We start from the raw sequence: 21833 nt of genomic DNA on the forward strand, positions 1-21833 counted from the left end.
ACAGCACTGTGGTCTTTTTGGAGATGCCCAGATGCTTCTGGCAGTAGTCCACAGATGTCATCTCCTCAACCCACGAGAAAATGAATCTCACCATCTTCAGGAAGGGTAAACTGCACCCGGGGAAGAATAGTGACGCTCTTAGACTTTTCTTCTGGCGGCAGTCCCTCATGTGGCAGCGCCACATACCTTCCTTGAGGCTGAGCTGCATGGGATGGCCGCTCCTGCAAGTCGCCTCCACCGGCAGCAGGTGATGGCGCTGGAGGAATGCCACAGCCTCATCCTCAGTTGCGGGCAGCGAAAATATGTTCATCTCCGCCATCTCAGATGCCAGGTAATCACAGCTGGAATCCACAACAAATCAGTCGGGATCAGCGACGAATCAGCAGGACAGCAGAACCAAGCTCAGCAGAACAGCAGTTGAACAGAACCAGGATCAGCAGAACAGCAGTCGAAATCCAAATCAAACCACACGATCAGAAATCAGCAAAATAGCAGTAACAAGCAGAAACACGTCCTCTCTCCAACCAATACAACCCACAAAGAGCTTGGGGAGAAGCTGTGACAAGGGGCCGAATTTTCAGAGAAGCATGTAAATATTTACAGTAATGAGGTAATATTATGCTGTAACTGTGCAGATATTAGAGAGGGCAGGATTACTGTGTACATAGTAACACACTGAAATTCATGTGTTACTATGCAGATTTTATAGGAGGCATAATTATAAGGGTTAATTGGGCCTATTACAGATGGCCAGCAAGCGGGAAAAACAGAGCGGGAACGGCACTGATTGAAATCGCAGGCATTGAAGGTGTCATGCGATGCTACCGATACGATTGACCCAATCTGTAGTAAAGACGCAAGCATCGCATTCACATTGAACAGCCAATCGCAGCGATCGCCGACGGGGGGGAGGCATCGCCGCCCCCCCGGGCATGCTGGGACATGTCTGCTGTCAGGGACAGCAGACATCGTCCCTCTGTCACCGCGTCCCTAGACGCGGTGACAGTTTAAAGTCATGACGTATATATACGTCATGTGTCGGGAAGTACATCCCGGCCATGACGTATATATACGTCAAATGTCGGGAAGGGGTTAAATATGCACATTTTGCACTTTATGTACCATATAATGATTGTAATTGTGTATGCTTGTACTATGAAGGTAAAAGTAAATGTTGGAAACATACAGAGAGCCAGCAATTACTAGTTTCATGTGCTGACTTTTCTCTAAAATCATCCTGTCAGCAGCGTCTACAGTGAGCAAGACGCTACCTATGTGTAACATAGGAACATGGAGATTGGCTAACTGACCAGTCTATCAATTAATATAAACGATTCTATTGGCTAGCGCCTTATCCCTTTGAGTTCAGTGAGAGAGAACTCTTATGGACGGAGCTCCAATGCACGTCACAAATGCCCATGCCCTAGGGCTGAGTCTTGATAGGACAAGAGTGCTGTCAATCACATTACCGGCTTATGGATTGGCCGGATCTCCCTAAGCAATTTATGGTGAGAGACAGTGTGTTTTTATTGGTTGACGCCGATGTCCGTCACCTTTGCGATAAAGCTCATTGGATGTTTCCAGCTTTTTCTATGGGTCAGCGGGCGCACCTAGACCACGTCCTCTGACGAAGTGTTATCACGAAACGCGTAGGAGCGTGGCTACGGTGACGCTCGCTGTCTGCTCCAGGCTGTCCTCCCTCCGTCTGTCCTCAGAAGGACCCGGCACGCTGTGTATCCCTCAAGAGAAGCAGCGTGGGCCGCGTGTATCCTGACTGTGCTCCGGATGGTGTGCTGTACCTGCCTGGTAACATTTCTAAAATCTTGTGGTATCCAGCCCACTGCCGATGTAATATCTGGTACGAGCATTTCTTATGGCTTGTACTCTGTGCTGTGTGCCTTTTAAATATTAAATTGTTTTATGCACTATGGAGCACCCTTCTGTTCCTCTTTTCTGCCTAGATATCCATTGCTCCTGAGGATCCCGGGAGTCTCCTTTCTGAGGGTGCTGCAGTCCAAATATATTCTGGGACTTGGTGAACTGTATGACCCATTGAATTATTGGTCAATTATTTGCTGGACTGAGATCTATTTTAGCGCTGATATCCTTCATATATCTTTTTTATATATATACATATATATATATATATATATATATATATATATAATTTTTTTTTAGTGCTCCATACATAACTATCAAGACTTTCTCACTACGTCCATTACCATCTTCACCTCTTATTCACCAATTTTTCACAAAAATCAAGCAGTGCCGCGGCAAAGAGTTTTCATTTCTACTTTTTCTTTATAAAGTAAACCCTAAGGCATTTTTTTATACATATTTTTTTACTGTACATATTACAATTAGAATATATTTACACTGATTAACACAATAATAATGACTGGCATTTTCTAAGTTACTTTAAATTTCTCCTTCATCCACTAGGTGACACTGGAGTATTACAGTGGTACAACTACAGGGAGCATGGTCATATTAAATTAAAAGGAGTGTGTCCAACTCCTCCTCTTCTACTTCCCCTCTTAGATTGTGCTCTCTGGGAGCTGGTCGCACTCTGGGCTCTCTCCTGGGCTTTGTTTAAGTAGTACAGTTGCTGAAGTTACTGTAGATCATTTATCAGCATGAGAACAGGCAGGTACCGTTTGCTACTACCTGGCTGCTGAGACCTCCATCTCTGGAGTGTATTGGATGCTCAATTGGTGAGTACTGGATTCCCCTTGCTAGCAGGAGAATCCAGGTTGGTTGTATGCTTTTTAACCTCATGCAGTGTGGAGCAGCTACAGCCTAGAGGCAAACCAGTGTCATATTGTGCCCTGTCACAGCCTTATGCAGCTTGCGCCAGGGTCCCCGGCTTTGTAGATTCAAAGTATAAACATTTATTCACATGTATCCAACACAAAAGCTGATAAAAAATAAGAATTAAAATTATAACATTAAAAAGTGATCTTAGCATTGAATTTACTTGAACATGAGTCTTGGTCGACATGCAGGACTGTCAATATGAGTCTAGGTTGACATGGGTTAGGTCAACAGGGTCATTAGGTCGACATGGGTTAGGTTGACAGTCAAAAGGTCTACATTGTTGTTTTTTTCACATTTTTTACTGCATCTGGATCGCAAGCTTCTTCCTATTTCCAAGGAGCTTGTGGTCCAGATGCGGTTCATGTATACCGCTAATGCACACCAGGGGAGCTGTTTTTTAACTAACCTAGTCCAGACTGGACCAAAATATACCTTTATGAGAAGATATCCATCTAAATTAAAGTAAGCATACATTTAAGCACCTCTTTGATACGTCACATGAAGTGTGGGAGTGTGTGAAGTGAGGTTCCCCTAAAAAGAAACTATGATGCGTATTGTCTTTATTCAATTCATGTAAGCATACATGTAGCCCCACAATTTATGACAGCACACGCGGTGAACCTTAAATCATACAGGAGATCATTTGGTGAAAAGAGAAATATTTTAACATCCACCCCTCGATTTATAGACTTACGTTTGTCAGTTTAGGCTGATTGAGCCTAAATGAGCCATTTCTTTTATGTTCGTGGAGCTTGGAGCCTAAATGAGCCATTTCTTTTATGTTCGTGGAGCTTGGAAGGAAAAGCTGGAGGAGATATATGGACATTTTTTACCAAACAGGACAGTAAAACCTGATGGTGTGACACATTTACACTTTCCCAATTGATTTATCCCACCAATGGGGCACTGCACTATCTTTCTTCTATTTTACCTGCACCAGGCTGTTATAGATGAATGAAAAAACCCTTTTGTAGTGGTAACGGCTGATTGTTCTCCTGTGCTGGCAATAGGCTGCTCCACATATATTGGTGTCCACAAGTCCTTGTTCAGGTATCCAATAGAGAGACCATAGTTTGTATTCCACAGTGAATGAATTGGGGTGTCTACGTAGAAAGGTTGACAGCCTTCCATATAAATCAGCCGATCGTGGTTCGGTTTTCATGATAGATTCTCCATATACCAGGTATCTGGTTGTGGTTCATGCACTCCAGATCTATGTGGCAAGGAGTGCTTCCCTCAGGTCGTCGTATGGTCTGTTTGTTTTGTGCACCTCGGCAAGGCCTGGCTGGCCGGTATCTACACAAACTGTGGTCAAGCAGATTTGCCTTTCTATCAGGCTGGCCACTTCACAAATACTGCCTTCTTCTCTTCCTGAACTTTCTGATCGCTTTGTGAGACCACCTTTGGCTACTGCCCGTGGGGTTTCCATTCAGTAGCTTTGTCGTGCTGCTCCTTGGTCGGGCCGAAAGCCATTTCTTTCTTTTTTTTTAACATTTTATTAAGGATTTTGCATTTTTTCAATAAAGCATATACAAAAGTGGCTATAAGAAATGCAATAAAAATCACAGTGTATGTATTTGCACAAAGAAAATAAAGAATTGTATTATTGAGAAGACTTTCTTATTATAACAAATGTATAAATTAAGCAATATCGATGTAACAGAACATGTAAAGTCTCAGTAGATTATGACATAGAACAATGTAATAGAAAAAGAGAATATTGAGCCATATATCTCTGAGAAACAAGTCCAAGGACAAATTGGTAATAAGTGTCTAATTACAAGGCAATCAACAATAAATCAATAGCGATAGAAGATAGTTTCAGTGAAAAAAAATACGAAATAGGGGGACATATTTGAGGAGAAATGGGGGGATTGAAGACAAAGACCAAAACACTGAAGTTCTCTAATCCAATCATTCCAATAAAAAGAGGGGGTACCACTAAATTAGTGGAAGGTTGGGCGCTAATTAGTATCAAATACAGAAAAATAATTATTTAACTTATAATATTTTAAAATCTAGTCAATCTATATTTTAGCTTGCAGTTCTCCCATGTGTATCAGTGTGGATACACCTGATCTGTCTATTGCCTGACTTTTTGGGGTACAGGTTCTAGACAGATACGAATAAAAACAATATAAGAACAAAGATGGAGTGTCTGCGCTGTTTTTAAATGTCTATTTGCACCATGGATGAAGTCACTTCACATACACAATTTTAGTCTGTTTCTAAATAATGATTTTCATTTATTTGTATAAAAAAGAATTAATCATATAAAATACAGTACAATTTTATAGGCGGCCACCTACAGATATATAAGATAGTATTATAGCAACTGCATAGCCATTTTATATATCATGCAATCGATATGTAAACAAAAAATAAATACACAAATATATATATAAAAAAAATTTTTTGTTCCATATAAAAATTATGTATATATATAAAGAAATTAATCACATGTATATATATAGAAAATAAATAAAAAATGAATAATGAAAATATACAGTGTTATACTTTGTAATTTATAGCCCTGGGATAGCGAAAGCTGTAGACTCAGTCCATGTATCTAGAATTCTGGACAGAGAATATGTTTTCTGAAGAAAGACTGAACTGGACGGGTCATAATTTTCATATAGACCCTAATAGTCTTTGATTGTAGATACAGTCCTTTCCAATTAAAGATAGAATACACGTGAATAATTGTGTGCACAATCTTGTGCCTTTGGTTGGTTTAAGGGTATATAACTTGGGGAAAGTGAATTGTACAGTGGTGCGTCTCTCACCTGCACGGGCTGTGCATGAATATCTGTCCCGGTAGCGAGGTGTCTCTCTGCACACACTGCGCTCAGATGTCTGCGCTAGTGATGGAGTGTCCCTCCGGTGAGCGGGGTGGTCGGGGAGGACACCGCGTGGATGTTGTTAGCTGGCGTCTCACCCGTGTAGTTGGAGCCGGACAGCTGGCGCTGCTCTCACCTGCGCCACTGTATCACCTGCTTCTCACCGGAGTTCTCCTGGCAGCTTGGAGGACGTGATGACGTATAGCTTGGTCTGTGTTTCTCCCAATCAAATTGTGCTGATGGTGGTGGACACGGGAGATAAATCAGGATCCAGGCAAATAATTTTTCTTCAGAGTTAAAGGCTGTAAGCTGGGTGAACCTCTAACGCGTTTCGCCCTATCAGAGGGCTTTTTAAAAAAAAAAAAATGATCTTGCAATTCTAGATGAGTGGGCAAAAAAATGGAAGATGAGGTTCAATGTAGATAAATGTGAAGTTATGCACCTTGGGAGACACAACCAGTGTGCAAGTTACAACCTTAGCGGAGAGGAACTGGGTTATTCCATACTTGAAAAGGATCTAGGAGTCCAAATAGACAGGAAACTGGGATGTAGTGCCCATTGTAATGTAGCTACAAAAAAGGCCAACAAAATTCTGGCATGTATTAAGAGGGGAATGGAAACTAGGGACTCAAGGGTAATTATGCCACTGTATAAAGCATTGGTGAGACCTCACCTCGAGTACGGAGTGCAGTTCTGGGCCCCACACTATAAAAAGGATATCATAGAATTAGAAAAAGTCCAAAGGCGAGCAACAAAGCTTATTAGGGGAATGGAGAATTTAAGCTACGGGGAGAGATTAAGCAATTTGGGACTATTTACATTAGAAAAGAGACGTTTAAGGGGGGACATGCTCAACATGTACAAGTATATCAAGGGCCAATATAAGGAACTGTCACACACCCTCTTTTCTACTAGAAAGGAATCTAGGACACGAGGGCATGAGTATAGATTAGAAGAAAAAAGATTTCATTCAGCTAGTAGAAAGAATTTCTTTACGGTCAGAACAGTCAAACTCTGGAACTCTCTTCCCAGAGAGGTGGTAACGGCTGGCTCATTAAATGCGTTCAAGGCAAAGTTGGACAAACATTTACTGGAGAAAAACATCCATAGGTACAAATAAGAAATATAATTTGTCTGTAAAATACCAGAACCTACCAAATCAGCAATGGATATCTATACAAGGTTGAACTAGATGGACGCAAGTCTTTTTTCAGCCTTAACCTACTATGTAACTATGTAACCAATGAGAGAATACATTTTTTAGCAATATTTAATATGTCCGACCATAAGAGCTAGAATAATCTTTCTTCCGTGTGCCTAACTCCCACACAGAAAAGTACAGACATAAACAGGCAACTGGGTGTTTACATAATGTAAGTGAGAACATACTGTAGCATTAATGTACAATAATAACTTATCCCAAAAGGTTCTGTCTTCCCACACTCCCAAAAGTTATGTTAAAATGGGGCATTAGACATTTTGCATTTAGAGCAGCACCCAGAACTACCTGGAGTAAAATAATAATGTTGTTTTGGGGAGACCTAAGCCCTGTTCAAAAATGTCAGATGCATTTCGTGTAATGCAGCCGATTTCAGATATTTAATCATTAGAGGCAAACTGGGTAGTGTGGGAAGACCAGGTACTTTGGCTTACCAATTCAAGTGCATGTTATTTTGCAAAATATTCCGTCTGGAGGTAATGAGTGGAATACCAATTTCTCAATCAATGCTCAAGAATATTATGAGGTTGTAATCGAGTCATAATTGGATCATTACCGAAAACCATTTCATCATCTTTACCAGTTAAACATCTTTGCGGATTCTGCCTCACGGTTTGGCTGCTTAGTTTTTGAGGGTATCTCAGTGCTGTTTTGCCCGTTCTGGATGCTCTGGGATGTTCCCACTGTAATACTCAAGTGTCACCTAGTGGATGAAGGAGAAAATTGAATTTTGTACTTAATGTTAAATCCTTTTCTCTGATTCCACCGGTGACTCTTCTTCGTTTTCGGATGAAATTTGTCTTTCGGTTGCAGTTTTCCTGCCAAGGTTGAATCCGGTTGTGTATGTTGGAACTCCCTTGTCGTTGGTGTGGTTATTTTCATTCAATGTTTCTTCTCACTGGTTTTCATCATCTTACTCATGTTTATGTGTGTTGAAATGTGGTTTGTGGTTGTTCTCTTCGGAAATATGTATTTTCTTCCAGCTCCCTCCGGGCACAATTACTTAAGACTGCCTAGGAGGGAAAGTAGAAGGGGAGGAGTTGGACACACTCATTTAAATTTAAAGTGACCATGCTCCCTGTAGTCGTCCTTCTATTCCCCACTGTAATACTCCAGTTTCACCTGTGGAATCGGAGAAAAGGATTGAACGGTAAGTAAAAAATCCCGTTATAACACTGATCAAAGTTTGTTCAAGGAAATATTCACAACCTTGCATTAATATTTTGTATGAACATTTTTAGCTACAGCTTGTTGAATAAATAGTTACAAAGGGTAATTTTTTTGAGTTTTTGGTGTTGGTTGGACGATCTTAGCAGGAGCCCAAACAGCAAATTCATGTTTATTGACTTGTCATACCTAAAGGCTGCTTGTTGCATGCTGCAATCTCATTTCATTCAAATGATATATTTATTTTTAACATTAGAGCATTGCTAGCTCCAGATACACAAAAGCTTCTTATCCTGCCTAGGACAAAATGACTGTGTTACTTCAAACTAATTTGTAAGAAGAAAGTCTTAGTATATTCTGTATATGCATGGATAATATACCAAACAGAGATCCATATAAGTTTCAGAAAGCAATCATTTAAATGTGACCTTTTTAAAACTGTAAAATATGTACATTATCTACATTTCAATAGAGGTGTAATTAAATCGGTGACCTGGTGCTGCACATCTATTGCCAGAATATCTTGTTAAATAAAAAAGAAAAAGCGTATTGGTGGGACATATCATTCTTTTTGTATATCACAGTAATATCTAATGTCACTATATAGCCTGCATTTCACATAGTAGTAATTCATTTAGTGATCCTGCTATCCTATTGTAAATGTGTATTTACTCTATTTGAACAGAGTGTTGAAGGCCGTGTCGCTGAGCTGCAGTGCGCTGTAGATGAGTACTACAAAGCAAGAAATGATTTAGCAGCTAAGGTGAGACATTCTCTTGGTAAAATGGATTATATATATATATATATATATATATATATATATATAAGGAGCAGAGGTGCGGCACTCTCGGCGTAATAAAGAGGCAGGAGACAGTTCCTTTACATCAACATTTCAATTTAATTTACGAAATTTTCATCAGGATAAACATAACATACAGAACATACCTTATATAACATATCACCACCATGTGAATGAGGCCAGCTCGTGTAACACCGCCTATCGGGCTAGCAATGATGACATCATCGGGCTGGGAGCATTTCCACCAATCCCAAAACGTGCAACCATCACCATAGTAACAAACATGTAATCAAAGAACGGGAACATACAGAGACTGCAAGAAAATGGTATAAAGGCATTGTTAAGATAATAAAAGAATAACAAGAAAAGTAATATATGTGACATACTTTAAATACACAACTACACAGTAAGGAAGATGTGGTATGATGACATACGGAGTCAGCGAAATATATTGTAGTTGAGCTGTTCATTTAAACCTCTGGGGGATACGACATCAAGGCGAAAAATCCACCTTGCTTCACACTGGAGCAATTTCAGGGGACGGTTACCACCCCGCAGGGAGGAGGGTACACAATCGATGACACGGAATCTAAGGCTATTAAGGGGATGATGGAATTGGAGGAAATGTCTTGCGACAGGTTGGTCGCTTTGCTTTTTCTCAATGGCTGAGCGGAGAGCGCTGCGATGTTGTGCAATGCGTTCTTTAATTTTGCGTTGGGTTTTTCCTATGTAGATTAAACTGCAAGGGCAGATAATCTCATAGACCACGAACGATGAATTGCAATCAAAGTGGTGACGTATTTTATAGCTCTTGCCCGAATGCGGGTGATTGAATGTATCACCTGTCAGCATAAACTGACAGGCTGTACAAGTGCACCTGAAACAGCCAAATTTAGTACCACCCAAAAATGTAGTTTTGGTGGAAGACGTTTTGATCTGAACATCAGTTTTAACGAGAAGATCTCTTAGATTGCGGCCGCGAGAGAAGCAAGGCAAAATGCGTTTTTCTTTAAAAGGTAGCGAGGGATCGCTCTCAATGATCGGCCAGCATTTTTTCACATTTTTAGTAATGATATTAGACTCTACATTATATCGAGTAACCCATGGGATGCGGGCTGAATCAGAGTCTTTGGGGTTAGCAGTGTACATTAAGGATTTTCTATCCATCTGTAGGACTTTGTTTTTACATTGCAAAAGGTGGTTTCTAGAATAACCTCTATCAATGAATTTGGCAATAAGTTTGTCGATTTGTACTTCAGATTGGATGATGTCGCTATTAATGCGATGCACCCTAATCATCTGCGAGTATGGTAGCCCACGGATTAGGCTCTTGGGATGACAACTTTGCGGTTGCAACAAAGTATTGCGGTCTGTGGGTTTAGTATACATAGATGTGACCAATTTGCCATTTACAATATCAATGTTTAAATCCAAGAAATGTACATGACTTTCACTTAATTCAAAAGTGAACTTGATGGGGCCATCCATCAGATTGTATTGCTCAATCAATTTGCTGAGAGATAAATTGTCTCCACACCATACGATCAAAAGATCGTCGATAAATCTCTTAAATAAAATAATCTTACTAGAGATTTCACTGGATGAAAAAAACAGTTCTGACTCAATCGCAAACATAAAAATATTTGCGTACGCAGGAGCCATGGAAGATCCCATGGCACAGCCGCGTGTTTGCAAATAAAATTCGCGGTTATAAATGAAGAAATTGTTATTCAAAATAAATTCAAGTAACAAAAGTAAAAATTCGATTTTGGCCCCACCAAAGTCACTTCTAGATAAAAGGAAAGATCTCATAGCAGAAATACCCAATGCATGGGGGATAGAGGTATATAGGTTAACAACGTCAATGGTAGCTAATTGGCAATTATCAGGGATGCAATCAATGTCCTCTAGTTGTCGTAATAATGAGGAAGTGTCTAATAAGAAAGTATTTTCTTGTTGTATTAGAGGTTGAAGCTGGGCATCCAAGTAGGTAGCTGATGGTTGCAGTAAAGAATTAGTCGCAGCTACAATAGGTCGGCCAAGGGGAGGATTAAGACCCTTGTGAATTTTAGGCAACGTATAGAGGTTAGGAATTACCGGAAATTCTGGGAGGAGAATCTTGCCAATGTTCTCATTGATGACTCCCGAATCAATTCCAATCTGGACAATATCGTGAAGTTGCTGTCTGCAGGTAGTAGACGGGTTAGAAGAAAGTTTTTTATAAGTAGCAGAGTCCGATAGATGACGCATAATTTCGGCATGGTAGTCGGTAAGGTCCTGCAATACGATACCGCCACCCTTGTCCGCTGGCCGTATAATCAAATCCTTGTTATCGGATAATTGTTTAATTGCTTGTCTCTCTAGCGGAGAGAGATTGGGGTGTTGATTCTGTGATCGTTTCAATTCGGCGTCAATGGATTCATCCATCAAGCGGGCAAAAGTCTTAATGCTGGGGTTAAACGATTGTGGGTCAAACTGGGAGGGAGGGCAGAATTTCTTCAAAGCATCAGGTATTAAAGGACCCTATTGTTGAGGCATCGTTTCGCGGTTGGCAAAAAACTCTTTGAGCTTAAGTTTGCGTATTAATTCAGTCTTTTCAATTTGCCATTGGAAATCCTCGAAAGGTACAGACGGTACAAATGACAGACCTCGGCTCAATACACTTAGTTCATGTTCAGATAACTCATAGGAAGATAAGTTGTAAACTAGCGAGCTTTCGGAGGTTTGGCGTTTCGTTTGCCACTCTTTTTGTCTGGTATTCTGTCCACCTCGTCGGGTAAAACGTCGCCGTCTTTTAAACGCATCTTGCGGGTGCGTGCCCCTAAAGGGATAGAGGGACGTCCATTACGATCTGTGTCGCTCAAAGAGCTGCCGGTCTCTTGTGAAGAGGCAGTATCAAATTGGTTATGAAATGAAATAGCCTTATTTCTTTGCCGTCTGAAGAAAGGTCTGCGTGAGTCCTCAGATGAGCCTCCACTGAGCCAGCGATAGACTGTGTGTTTCTCATAGTCATTCTCCACTTTGGCCAATTTCTCTTTCTTAAATCGAATAAGATCTTTTTTGTAAGTAGAGATTTGATTTTTCAGACGCAGGAGCCAATCTGTGTCGGTATCGGTCGTGAGTGTCGGTAGATTGGTTGCTTCAAAAGTTGCAATCTTGGTCTTTATAATTTGTAATTCCTTAGAGGACTGCTCTATGACCAGGACCATTAGGTCAAAAGAGCATTTATTGAGGATCCCTACCCAGCGCTTGCAGAAATGGGGATCAAATCTGCCGATGGTTGGGCAATTCCGGACCCGAAAACCTCGAGGAATCTTCTTACTTCTGTAGTAGTCGCTCAGAGATAGGGCATGTAGATGGAAGTCCACCTCTTTCTTTTTGAGGCGAAGTAGATCTCGGAAGATGATATCTGATGAAGTAGCTTCTGATTCATCATTAATGCCTTTGTCCAAGACAATTGCACCAATCTCCACATCGGAGAATGTGTGGGTATCACTCAAGGGGAAACTGAACGGATTTATATCAATCTCAGGGCCACCTTCCGCCATCGGTAAGGCGTAGACTGTGTAAGTGTAGAGACCAAATGCAGTTCAAAGTTCCCGTTCCTTGAAGACAACTGGAGAGCTTAGTACATAAGCCAACATCCAAATGAAGGGGAGTCCATAGGTGATGGATGCCGTGGCAGAATACAAATATTCGTAATATAGAGCAGGGGCCAGGCACTCCCAACGAAGAAATAGCTGAAGCCGGTGCCTTCACAAGAAGGTAATACAAGGAGCAGAGGTGCGGCACTCTCGGCGTAATAAAGAGGCAGGAGACAGTTCCTTTACATCAACGTTTCAATTTCATTTACGAAATTTTCATCAGGATAAACATAACATACAGAACATACCTTATATAACATATCACCACCATGTGAATGAGGCCAGCTCGTGTAACACCGCCTATCGGGCTAGCAATGATGACATCATCGGGCTGGGAGCATTTCCACCAATCCCAAAACGTGCAACCATCACCATAGTAACAAACATGTAATCAAAGAACGGGAACATACAGAGACTGCAAGAAAATGGTATAAAGGCATTGTTAAGATAATAAAAGAATAACAAGAAAAGTAATGGTACTTATGTAGTAACTGGGCTGCCGATTTTGAAATCGGGTCCATCGCATCGCATCGCACCCGACCATATCGCATGCGATGCGATGCGATGGACCCGATTTTTCCATAGGATTCAATGTTAAAATGGACTGAGTCCATTTTAACATGGAATTCAATGGGAAAAAGGGGTCCTTTTCATACCCCTACTATCCAAGTGGGCATGGAGTTGGATATAAACCTGTGGCGAGCGTAGCGAGCCACCGAGCCCGAAGCGTGGCGAGCGTAGCGAGCCCCGCGAGGGGACACAGAATACCGTCCCCTCGCGGGGCTCGCTTCGCTCGCCACGCTTCGGGCTCGGTGGCTCGCTACGCTCGCCACAGGTTTATATCCAACTCCATGCCCACTTGGATAGTAGGGGTATGAAAAGGACCCCTTTTTCCCATTGAATTCCATGTTAAAATGGACTCAGTCCATTTTAACATTGAATCCTATGGAAAAATCGGGTCATCGCATCGCATCGCATCGCATCGTATGCGATGCGATGCGATATCGTATCGCATCGCATCTGATTGTATGCCTTAACTTAAGGCATACAATAAAAAAATCGGCAGCCCAGATACTACATAAGTACCAAAGTAATATATGTGACATACTTTAAATACACAACTACACAGTAAGGAAGATGTGGTATGATGACATACGGAGTCAGCGAAATATATTGTAGTTGAGCTGTTCATTTAAACCTCTGGGGGATACGACATCAAGGCGAAAAATCCACCTTGCTTCACACTGGAGCAATTTCAGGGGACGGTTACCACCCCGCAGGGAGGGGGGTACACAATCGATGACACGGAATCTAAGGCTATTAAGGGGATGATGGAATTGGAGGAAATGTCTTGCGACAGGTTGGTCGCTTTGCTTTTTCTCAATGGCTGAGCGGATAGCGCTGCGATGTTGTGCAATGCGTTCTTTAATTTTGCGTTGGGTTTTTCCTATGTAGATTAAACTGCAAGGGCAGATAATCTTATAGACCACGAACGATGAATTGCAATCAAAGTGGTGACGTATTTTATAGCTCTTGCCCGAATGCGGGTGATGGAATGTATCACCTGTCAGCATAAACTGACAGGCTGTACAAGTGCACCTGAAACAGCCAAATTTAGTACCACCCAAAAATGTAGTTTTGGTGGAAGACGTTTTGATCTGAACATCAGTTTTAACGAGAAGATCTCTTAGATTGCGGCCGCGAGAGAAGCAAGGCATAATGCGTTTTTCTTTAAAAGGTAGCGAGGGATCGCTCTCAATGATCGGCCAGCATTTTTTCACATTTTTAGACACATTTTTAGACTCTGATTCAGCCCGCATCCCATGGGTTACTCGATATAATGTAGAGTCTAATATCATTACTAAAAATGTGAAAAAATGCTGGCCGATCATTGAGAGCGATCCCTCGCTACCTTTTAAAGAAAAACGCATTTTGCCTTGCTTCTCTCGCGGCCGCAATCTAAGAGATCTTCTCGTTAAAACTGATGTTCAGATCAAAACGTCTTCCACCAAAACTACATTTTTGGGTGGTACTAAATTTGGCTGTTTCAGGTGCACTTGTACAGCCTGTCAGTTTATGCTGACAGGTGATACATTCAATCACCCGCATTCGGGCAAGAGCTATAAAATACGTCACCACTTTGATTGCAATTCATCGTTCGTGGTCTATGAGATTATCTGCCCTTGCAGTTTAATCTACATAGGAAAAACCCAACGCAAAATTAAAGAACGCATTGCACAACATCGCAGCGCTCTCCGCTCAGCCATTGAGAAAAAGCAAAGCGACCAACCTGTCGCAAGACATTTCCTCCAATTCCATCATCCCCTTAATAGCCTTAGATTCCGTGTCATCGATTGTGTACCCCCCTCCCTGCGGGGTGGTAACCGTCCCCTGAAATTGCTCCAGTGTGAAGCAAGGTGGATTTTTCGCCTTGATGTCGTATCCCCCAGAGGTTTAAATGAACAGCTCAACTACAATATATTTCGCTGACTCCGTATGTCATCATACCACATCTTCCTTACTGTGTAGTTGTGTATTTAAAGTATGTCACATATATTACTTTTCTTGTTATTCTTTTATTATCTTAACAATGCCTTTATACCATTTTCTTGCAGTCTCTGTATGTTCCCGTTCTTTGATTACATGTTTGTTACTATGGTGATGGTTGCACGTTTTGGGATTGGTGGAAATGCTCCCAGCCCGATGATGTCATCATTGCTAGCCCGATAGGCGGTGTTACACGAGCTGGCCTCATTCACATGGTGGTGATATGTTATATAAGGTATGTTCTGTATGTTATGTTTATCCTGATGAAAATTTCGTAAATGAAATTGAAACGTTGATGTAAAGGAACTGTCTCCTGCCTCTTTATTACGCCGAGAGTGCCGCACCTCTGCTCCTTGTATTACCTTCTTGTGAAGGCACCGGCTTCAGCTATTTCTTCGTTGGGAGTGCCTGGCCCCTGCTATATATATATATATATATATATATATATATATATATATATATATATATATATATATATATATATATATATATATATATATAGAAAGAAATTGGAGAAAAAGCGCAGATATGAGCAAAGTGTAAAACAAATTTTACTAAAAGTGCAGGCTCACATACATCATAGATAACAGCAAACAGCTTGCCACAGTGATATCCAACACGGTGCACCAACGACTTGAAGAGTCGGGACCAGCCTTTTCGCCTCCGCCAGGGCCTCCGTGGTCAGGAACTCCAAAAGCACAGCGTTGTCAGTTTAGGCCACGACGTGGCCTAAACTGACAACGCTGTGCTTTTGGAGTTCCTGACCACGGAGGCCCTGGCGGCGGCGGCGAAAAGGCTGGTCCCGGCTATTCAAGTCGTTGGTGCACCGTGTTGGATGAACAAGGGTGTGTAGATCCGCACAGACTGGACAGATAATTTATTTTGATATATAACCAACTTATAGAAACTACTTAAAGAAAAATTTTGTAGTTATGAGGTTGGCGGTGCGCCCTGTGTTTAGATTCAATGCTAATACACTGGGGTTTTGGTCAGGAAAAGGCTGACAAAGACAGAAAAAACGCTTTTTGGGCGCACTCCTTTTTAAATTTGACTGGATTAAGTGATTATTTTAAAACATAGCTTTTATTAGAGACTTTTATTAAAATAGATGGCACATTAAGAAAAATTAAGAAAAATTAATTATTTTGGATTTATTTGGTATGTAGTGTGATCCTTAAACTATAATTGTTAAGGGATAAAAATTATTATATCACACGTTAATTTATCATTTATGCACTGTATTCTCAAAGGTACGATTACCAGTGATCATGGTAATCGTACCTTTGAGAATACAGTGCATAAATGATAAATTAACGTGTGATATAATAATTTTTATCCCTTAACAATTATAGTTTAAGGATCACACTACATACCAAATAAATCCAAAATAATTAATTTTTCTTAATTTTTCTTAATGTGCCATCTATTTTAATAAAAGTCTCTAATAAAAGCTATGTTTTAAAATAATCACTTAATCCAGTCAAATTTAAAAAGGAGTGCGCCCAAAAAGCGTTTTTTCTGTCTTTGTCAGCCTTTTCCTGACCAAAACCCCAGTGTATTAGCACCGTGTTGGATATCACTGTGGCAATCTGTTTGCTGTTATCTATGATGTATGTGAGACTGTACTTTTAATAAAATTTGTTTTACACTTTGCTCATATCTGCGCTTTTTCTCCAATTTCTTTCTATATGTGATTGGGACAATTAAAGCTAAGGTCTGGCTTTATTTGGAGAAAGCTGCACTACATCCTGACCCAAGGACGCACTCCTATTTTCTGAAGCTTGTGGCTGTGCGCAGTCTGGATCTACATTTTATTTATATATATATATATATATATATATATATATATATATATATATATATATATATATATATATATATACAAAATTTAATTTTATTTCAACAGTAGTTGGATACTGGTCCTTGTCTCCAAACAATTCTGTTCTTTGCCATACTTATTACAAAGAAATGGGGCTGATTCAGAGTTTAATACAGTCATGTCCATATATCTCTTCGTGGTCACACATCTTCACCTGTGCAAAGACTAAGATGGCCTTTGTCAGCATCTGTACACACCCAACAGAAAACAATATATTTTGAGCGCTATGGGCCAGTGTTTGAGTGCTGTGTGCAAATGGCTGCCCTCTGGGAGGGGGTTGCCGCCCCCAAAAGGGTTAGAAGGAAAAAGAAAAGTACCAGTGGGCGCCTTGTGCACACAAATATAACAATTTATTGGATGGACATATCATACAAAAATTAAATTAAAACTAATTGGACACAGAATATACACAAAAAGGTAATAGTATAAGCATAAAAAGGTTAAAAAACATGTGCAATAATGAAAGCTGATTTAATATGGTATATAGTTACCAAGTCCCGGTAGGTTTTTTTCTCATATGCGCATATGAAGCCAGGTACTAATGTCCCGATTTTAAGAGGTAAAGATACCAGCGCTCTGTGGGAGTAGCAAAAAACTGTAGAATCTCCCAACAGGGTTTTTGTAATCCACAACGGGGGTTTGAATGGCTTTGCAGCAGCAGACAAAAATTGATGAGTCGATGCAGTCGACACTTGTGTGTCGATGGAGACGACAGCCACGAATCTTGCTTGCGGGCAAATAATCTGCAGCAGATCCCAGTTCGGGAGAGTGAATGCGCCAATGCGCCCCGCGCCTGACAGTGTCTGATGGTAACAGAGCAGCTGCACCGGCCAGACAGCCAAGTACAAGTCGCTGGACACTGTGGCGGGCGGAGACTGCTTTGGACGGGGGTCTCGTGCGCTCTGCTGTGAGCGTGACAGCCGTGTGCCGCGAGATGGTATGGTGGCTGTGTGTCGTCTTCGGTGACACACCACTGTTGCGCTTGTGAGAAGGTGACAGGGACCGAGGTAAGCTGAATGTCATGGAGCTCAATAAATGAGAAGATCCTCCAGGTCCACTGGCTCAATGGCGGCAACAGGGCTCCTATTCAAGACGCGTTTCGCCGCGCTACGGCAGCTTTTTCAATTGAGGATGGAAGATTCAGCTGAGTGGGCTGGTCTTATACCTGGCTAGGTGTTGTGCACAGGTGTGTATGGCCAATTATTAGCGGCTTCATTTCCGTGTCTCACATTGTAAGTCAGCTGAAGAGATCATTATAGCCTTTTAGCATAGCTGTTTTATGCACAATATCGGCATTCTATATTAGCACATGTATATATATAATTTATAGTGGACATACACATTTTTTCAGAATATAAAAATAATAAAAAATAAATAGAAATAGAAATAAAAATAAACATGAAAAAGTGGGTATAAACAAATATATGCTTATTTTAATTCTTAGGAGCATACACTCCACTTCCCACTGTGTTTAAATGTGTCTCTAGAGTTCATACATTCAACGAGTTTGATAAGAGCTACACTGACAGACTATTCCTAGAGTGGTTCATCAGAGAGAGAACACCCATTGATAATAATGAGTTGCTTTGTATCTAACTATATTTATAATGTTTATCACAATAATCCTTCCTTTGATTAAGAAAAAGAGCTAAACAGAGCATTGCTAAAAAAGCAATAATATATTAACCCGTTCGGGCTAGTCCCTAGATCAGGGGTGGCCAACCGGTCAGAGGCAAAGAGCCGAAAAATATCGGTGGTCAAGCCAAAGAGCCAACATCATGCGCGCGCCGAAGGCGCGCGCGCCAAAAAGGGGTGTGATCGGGGGAGTGGCCAGGGACGTGGTCATATGACACAAGGGGAGTGGCCACATGACAAAACTTTATGCCCCTAGTGCCAGATATGCCCCCACAGTGCCAAACATCATATGCCCCCCACAGTGCCAAACATCATATGCCCCCCACAGTGCCAAACATCATATGCCCCCCACAATGCCAAACATCATATTCCCCCCAGTGCCAATCATATGCCCCCCAGAATGCCAAACATCATATGCCCCCCACAGTGCCAGTCATATGCCCCCCACAGTGCCAAACATCATATGCCCCCACAATAACAAACATCATATGCCCCCCACAATGCCAAACATCATATGCCCCCACAATGCCAAACATCATATGCCCCCCACAGTGCCAAACATCATATGCCCCCACAATGCCAAACATCATATGCCCCCCACAGTGCCAAACATCATATGCCCCCACAGTGCCAAACATCATATGCCCCCCACAGTGCCAAACATCATATGCCCCCCACAGTGCCAAACATCATATGCCCCCCACAGTGCCAAACATTATATGCCCCCCACAGTGCCAAACATTATATGCCCCCCACAGTGCCAAACATTATATGCCCCCACAGTGCCAAACATTATATGCCCCCACAGTGCCAAACATTATATGCCCCCACAGTGCCAAACATTATATGCCCCCCAAAGTGCCAAACATCATATGCCCCCCACAGTGCCAAACACTATATGCCCCCCACAGTGCCAAACATCATATGCCCCCACAGTTAGGAAGCTGGGCCCTCCAGCACAGGTGTTGCCCACAGTGCAACACCTATGCTGGAGGGCCCAGCTTCCTAACTAAAAGCCCCACCTAGAGGGCCAGGAGGGCCCAACAAACAAATGAGCCACGGGCCAAGAAGGCCCGACTAATGCGCCCACAGGCCGGAAGGGCTTGAATGTGCCCACGGGCCTAGTGCCTGACACCCGGTGGTCTAGGGTGGATGGAGGGTAGGAGACCAAAGGCCCCTACCTGGTGTTGGGAGAGGCCGCTAGGGGGAGCTTCGTTAGCTCTTTTGCTTCCCACCCCCGCTGGCCTCTCCGGGAGCCATCTTCTTTGTTCTTCCAGAAGGCGCCAGAGATCTTCTGTCTTGATCCCGGCGTCTTCTGGCCTCTTCAGCGGCGCCAGAACTGTTCTCCCCGCCGCCGTCTTCTGCGCCGTCCTCCGGCGGCTTCTCGCCTCTTCAGGAGCGCTCCTGCGCTCCGCCAGCATGGAGACATCTCGCCCTCCCGCTGATGTCAGACGCCGGGGGCGGGGTGGAAACGGCGCGGCGAGCGCTGATTGCCTCGCCGCGGCCGTTTCCTATTGGCTGCCGATGCGGCGTTTTGAATTGGCAGCCGAATTGGCGCCAAATTCAAAACCCCGATGGGAGCCACAAATTTCAGCGTGGCGAGCCGCATGCGGCTCGCGAGCCTCGGGTTGGCCACCGCTGCCCTAGGTGATTTGTTACTATAGATCAGATGCATATCAGATATATCGGACAGGACAAGGGAAATAAAAAATGATGAAAGATAGACTAGTCTGCCCAATATGGGTATTATAAAAAATAATAATAAATAAATAGCGCGACCTTTAATATTAATGATATAATATACTAATAGAGATTACATCACAAAAGAACATACATATATACAAAAGTGCGTGTATACATGTATGTATACAACCAGAAAAAATATTTAGATATACGTGTTCAAGAGATGAAAAGGTAATAATAATAGATAAGCACTTAATACATCAAAAACCATGTAGATATAAATACACCTACTTTAATGTGGGGGGGGGCACATACACACAAAGAATGTGTGGAGGTGGAGTATTCCCTATTTATGATAATACATTAAGTGGATAATGGGGCACATGAACCCCCAAAAAATAGGAACAATCATGTTACAAAATGAATCTTGAGCCCATCCCGACAATATAGCAGAGTAAATGCCGGTATGATAGATGTTTATTTATTTGGAATACACATGAGAGAGAGCTAGAGGAGAGAACCCGAAAATCATTCATTATTTTAATAGAGTATTTTCATCGATGTTTTTAGTTTTTTCTTTATTGTTTTTTGTCAATTTTAATATTTTTATCTTTTTATATTTTTATATTTTTTTATATATACAATTTTATGGGGGGGGGATTTAAGAATTTTAGAGATTTTAATTTTAATTTATCTTAAATTTTCAGTAAAGTTGTTTTTATTCTTATTTTTATATTTATATATTTTAAGGGTATTACACTGAAGTCACAATATGTGATATTATTTGTGAATTTAGATAAATTCCAGATCTATAGTCTCATTCATACCGTGGGGTTTAAGAGTCTGTAACTTCAGGATCCATGCCGCCTCTTGGCGACACAGAGTCCTGAAGCGGTCTCCTCCACGGCTGGTGTGAGCTATATGCTCCAAACCTATCACTTTGAGACCCACGGGGTCCCCACCATGGTGTTCTAAAAAGTGGCGGGGAACACTGTGGTTGGTGAGTTTCTTCACTATGTTCCTTCTGTGTTCTAAGACTCTGGTCTTGAGGGGGCGAATAGTGCGTCCTACATAGTAGGTGTTGCCTGGACATATTAATAAATAGATTACGTAATTAGTCGTGCAATTGATAAAGGTCTCTATGTTGTAAGTTTTGTCATGATTTGACGCTGTGATTTTCTGGGTTTTATTCATTACATGTTTGCAAGTCATACATTGAGTATGATTGCATCTATAGAAACCAGTTATCTTTGGTCCTAGAATTGTACTTTGTATGGTCCCACTTTTATTCTCTGCGGAACCCTTAAAAAAGCTGGGTGCCAAGATGTTTTTTAAATTGCGTGCACGCTTAAATATAATGGTTGGTTCTTTTTCTAAATTGGCACTAAGTATCGGGTCAGTGCTAAGGAGTTTATAATTTTTCTTTATGATGTTAGAGATTTTATTGGCAGCTACATTGTATTTGGAGATAAAGCATAATTTATTTTTATCTCCGTTTTTAAATTTGTCCGCCTTTTTGGCTCTACTATTGGGACCTTGTTTATTGCTGTTGGCAATGATCTCATTACGGTTTAAGGTACCAGCGTACTCCAGAGCCTCAGTA

At 41.5% G+C, this 21833-nt stretch overlaps 1 protein-coding gene across 4 annotated transcripts in view; it reads left to right on the forward strand.

Annotated features, from left to right (window-relative positions):
- VPS16 (VPS16 core subunit of CORVET and HOPS complexes) overlaps positions 1 to 21833 on the forward strand; it is an 827293-nt gene that overhangs the window by 616505 nt on the left and 188955 nt on the right. For all 4 annotated transcript variants that reach the window (XM_083153510.1, XM_083153511.1, XM_083153509.1 and 1 more), the window contains exon 20: positions 8729 to 8806. In XM_083153510.1, the coding sequence (XP_083009636.1) occupies positions 8729 to 8806 (78 nt within the window). The remainder of the gene's footprint in view (positions 1 to 8728; positions 8807 to 21833) is intronic.

The sequence above is a fragment of the Crinia signifera genome, chromosome 7 (genome assembly GCF_055691185.1).
Source record: "Crinia signifera chromosome 7, ASM5569118v1, whole genome shotgun sequence".
Taxonomy (NCBI): Eukaryota; Metazoa; Chordata; class Amphibia; order Anura; family Myobatrachidae; genus Crinia; species Crinia signifera.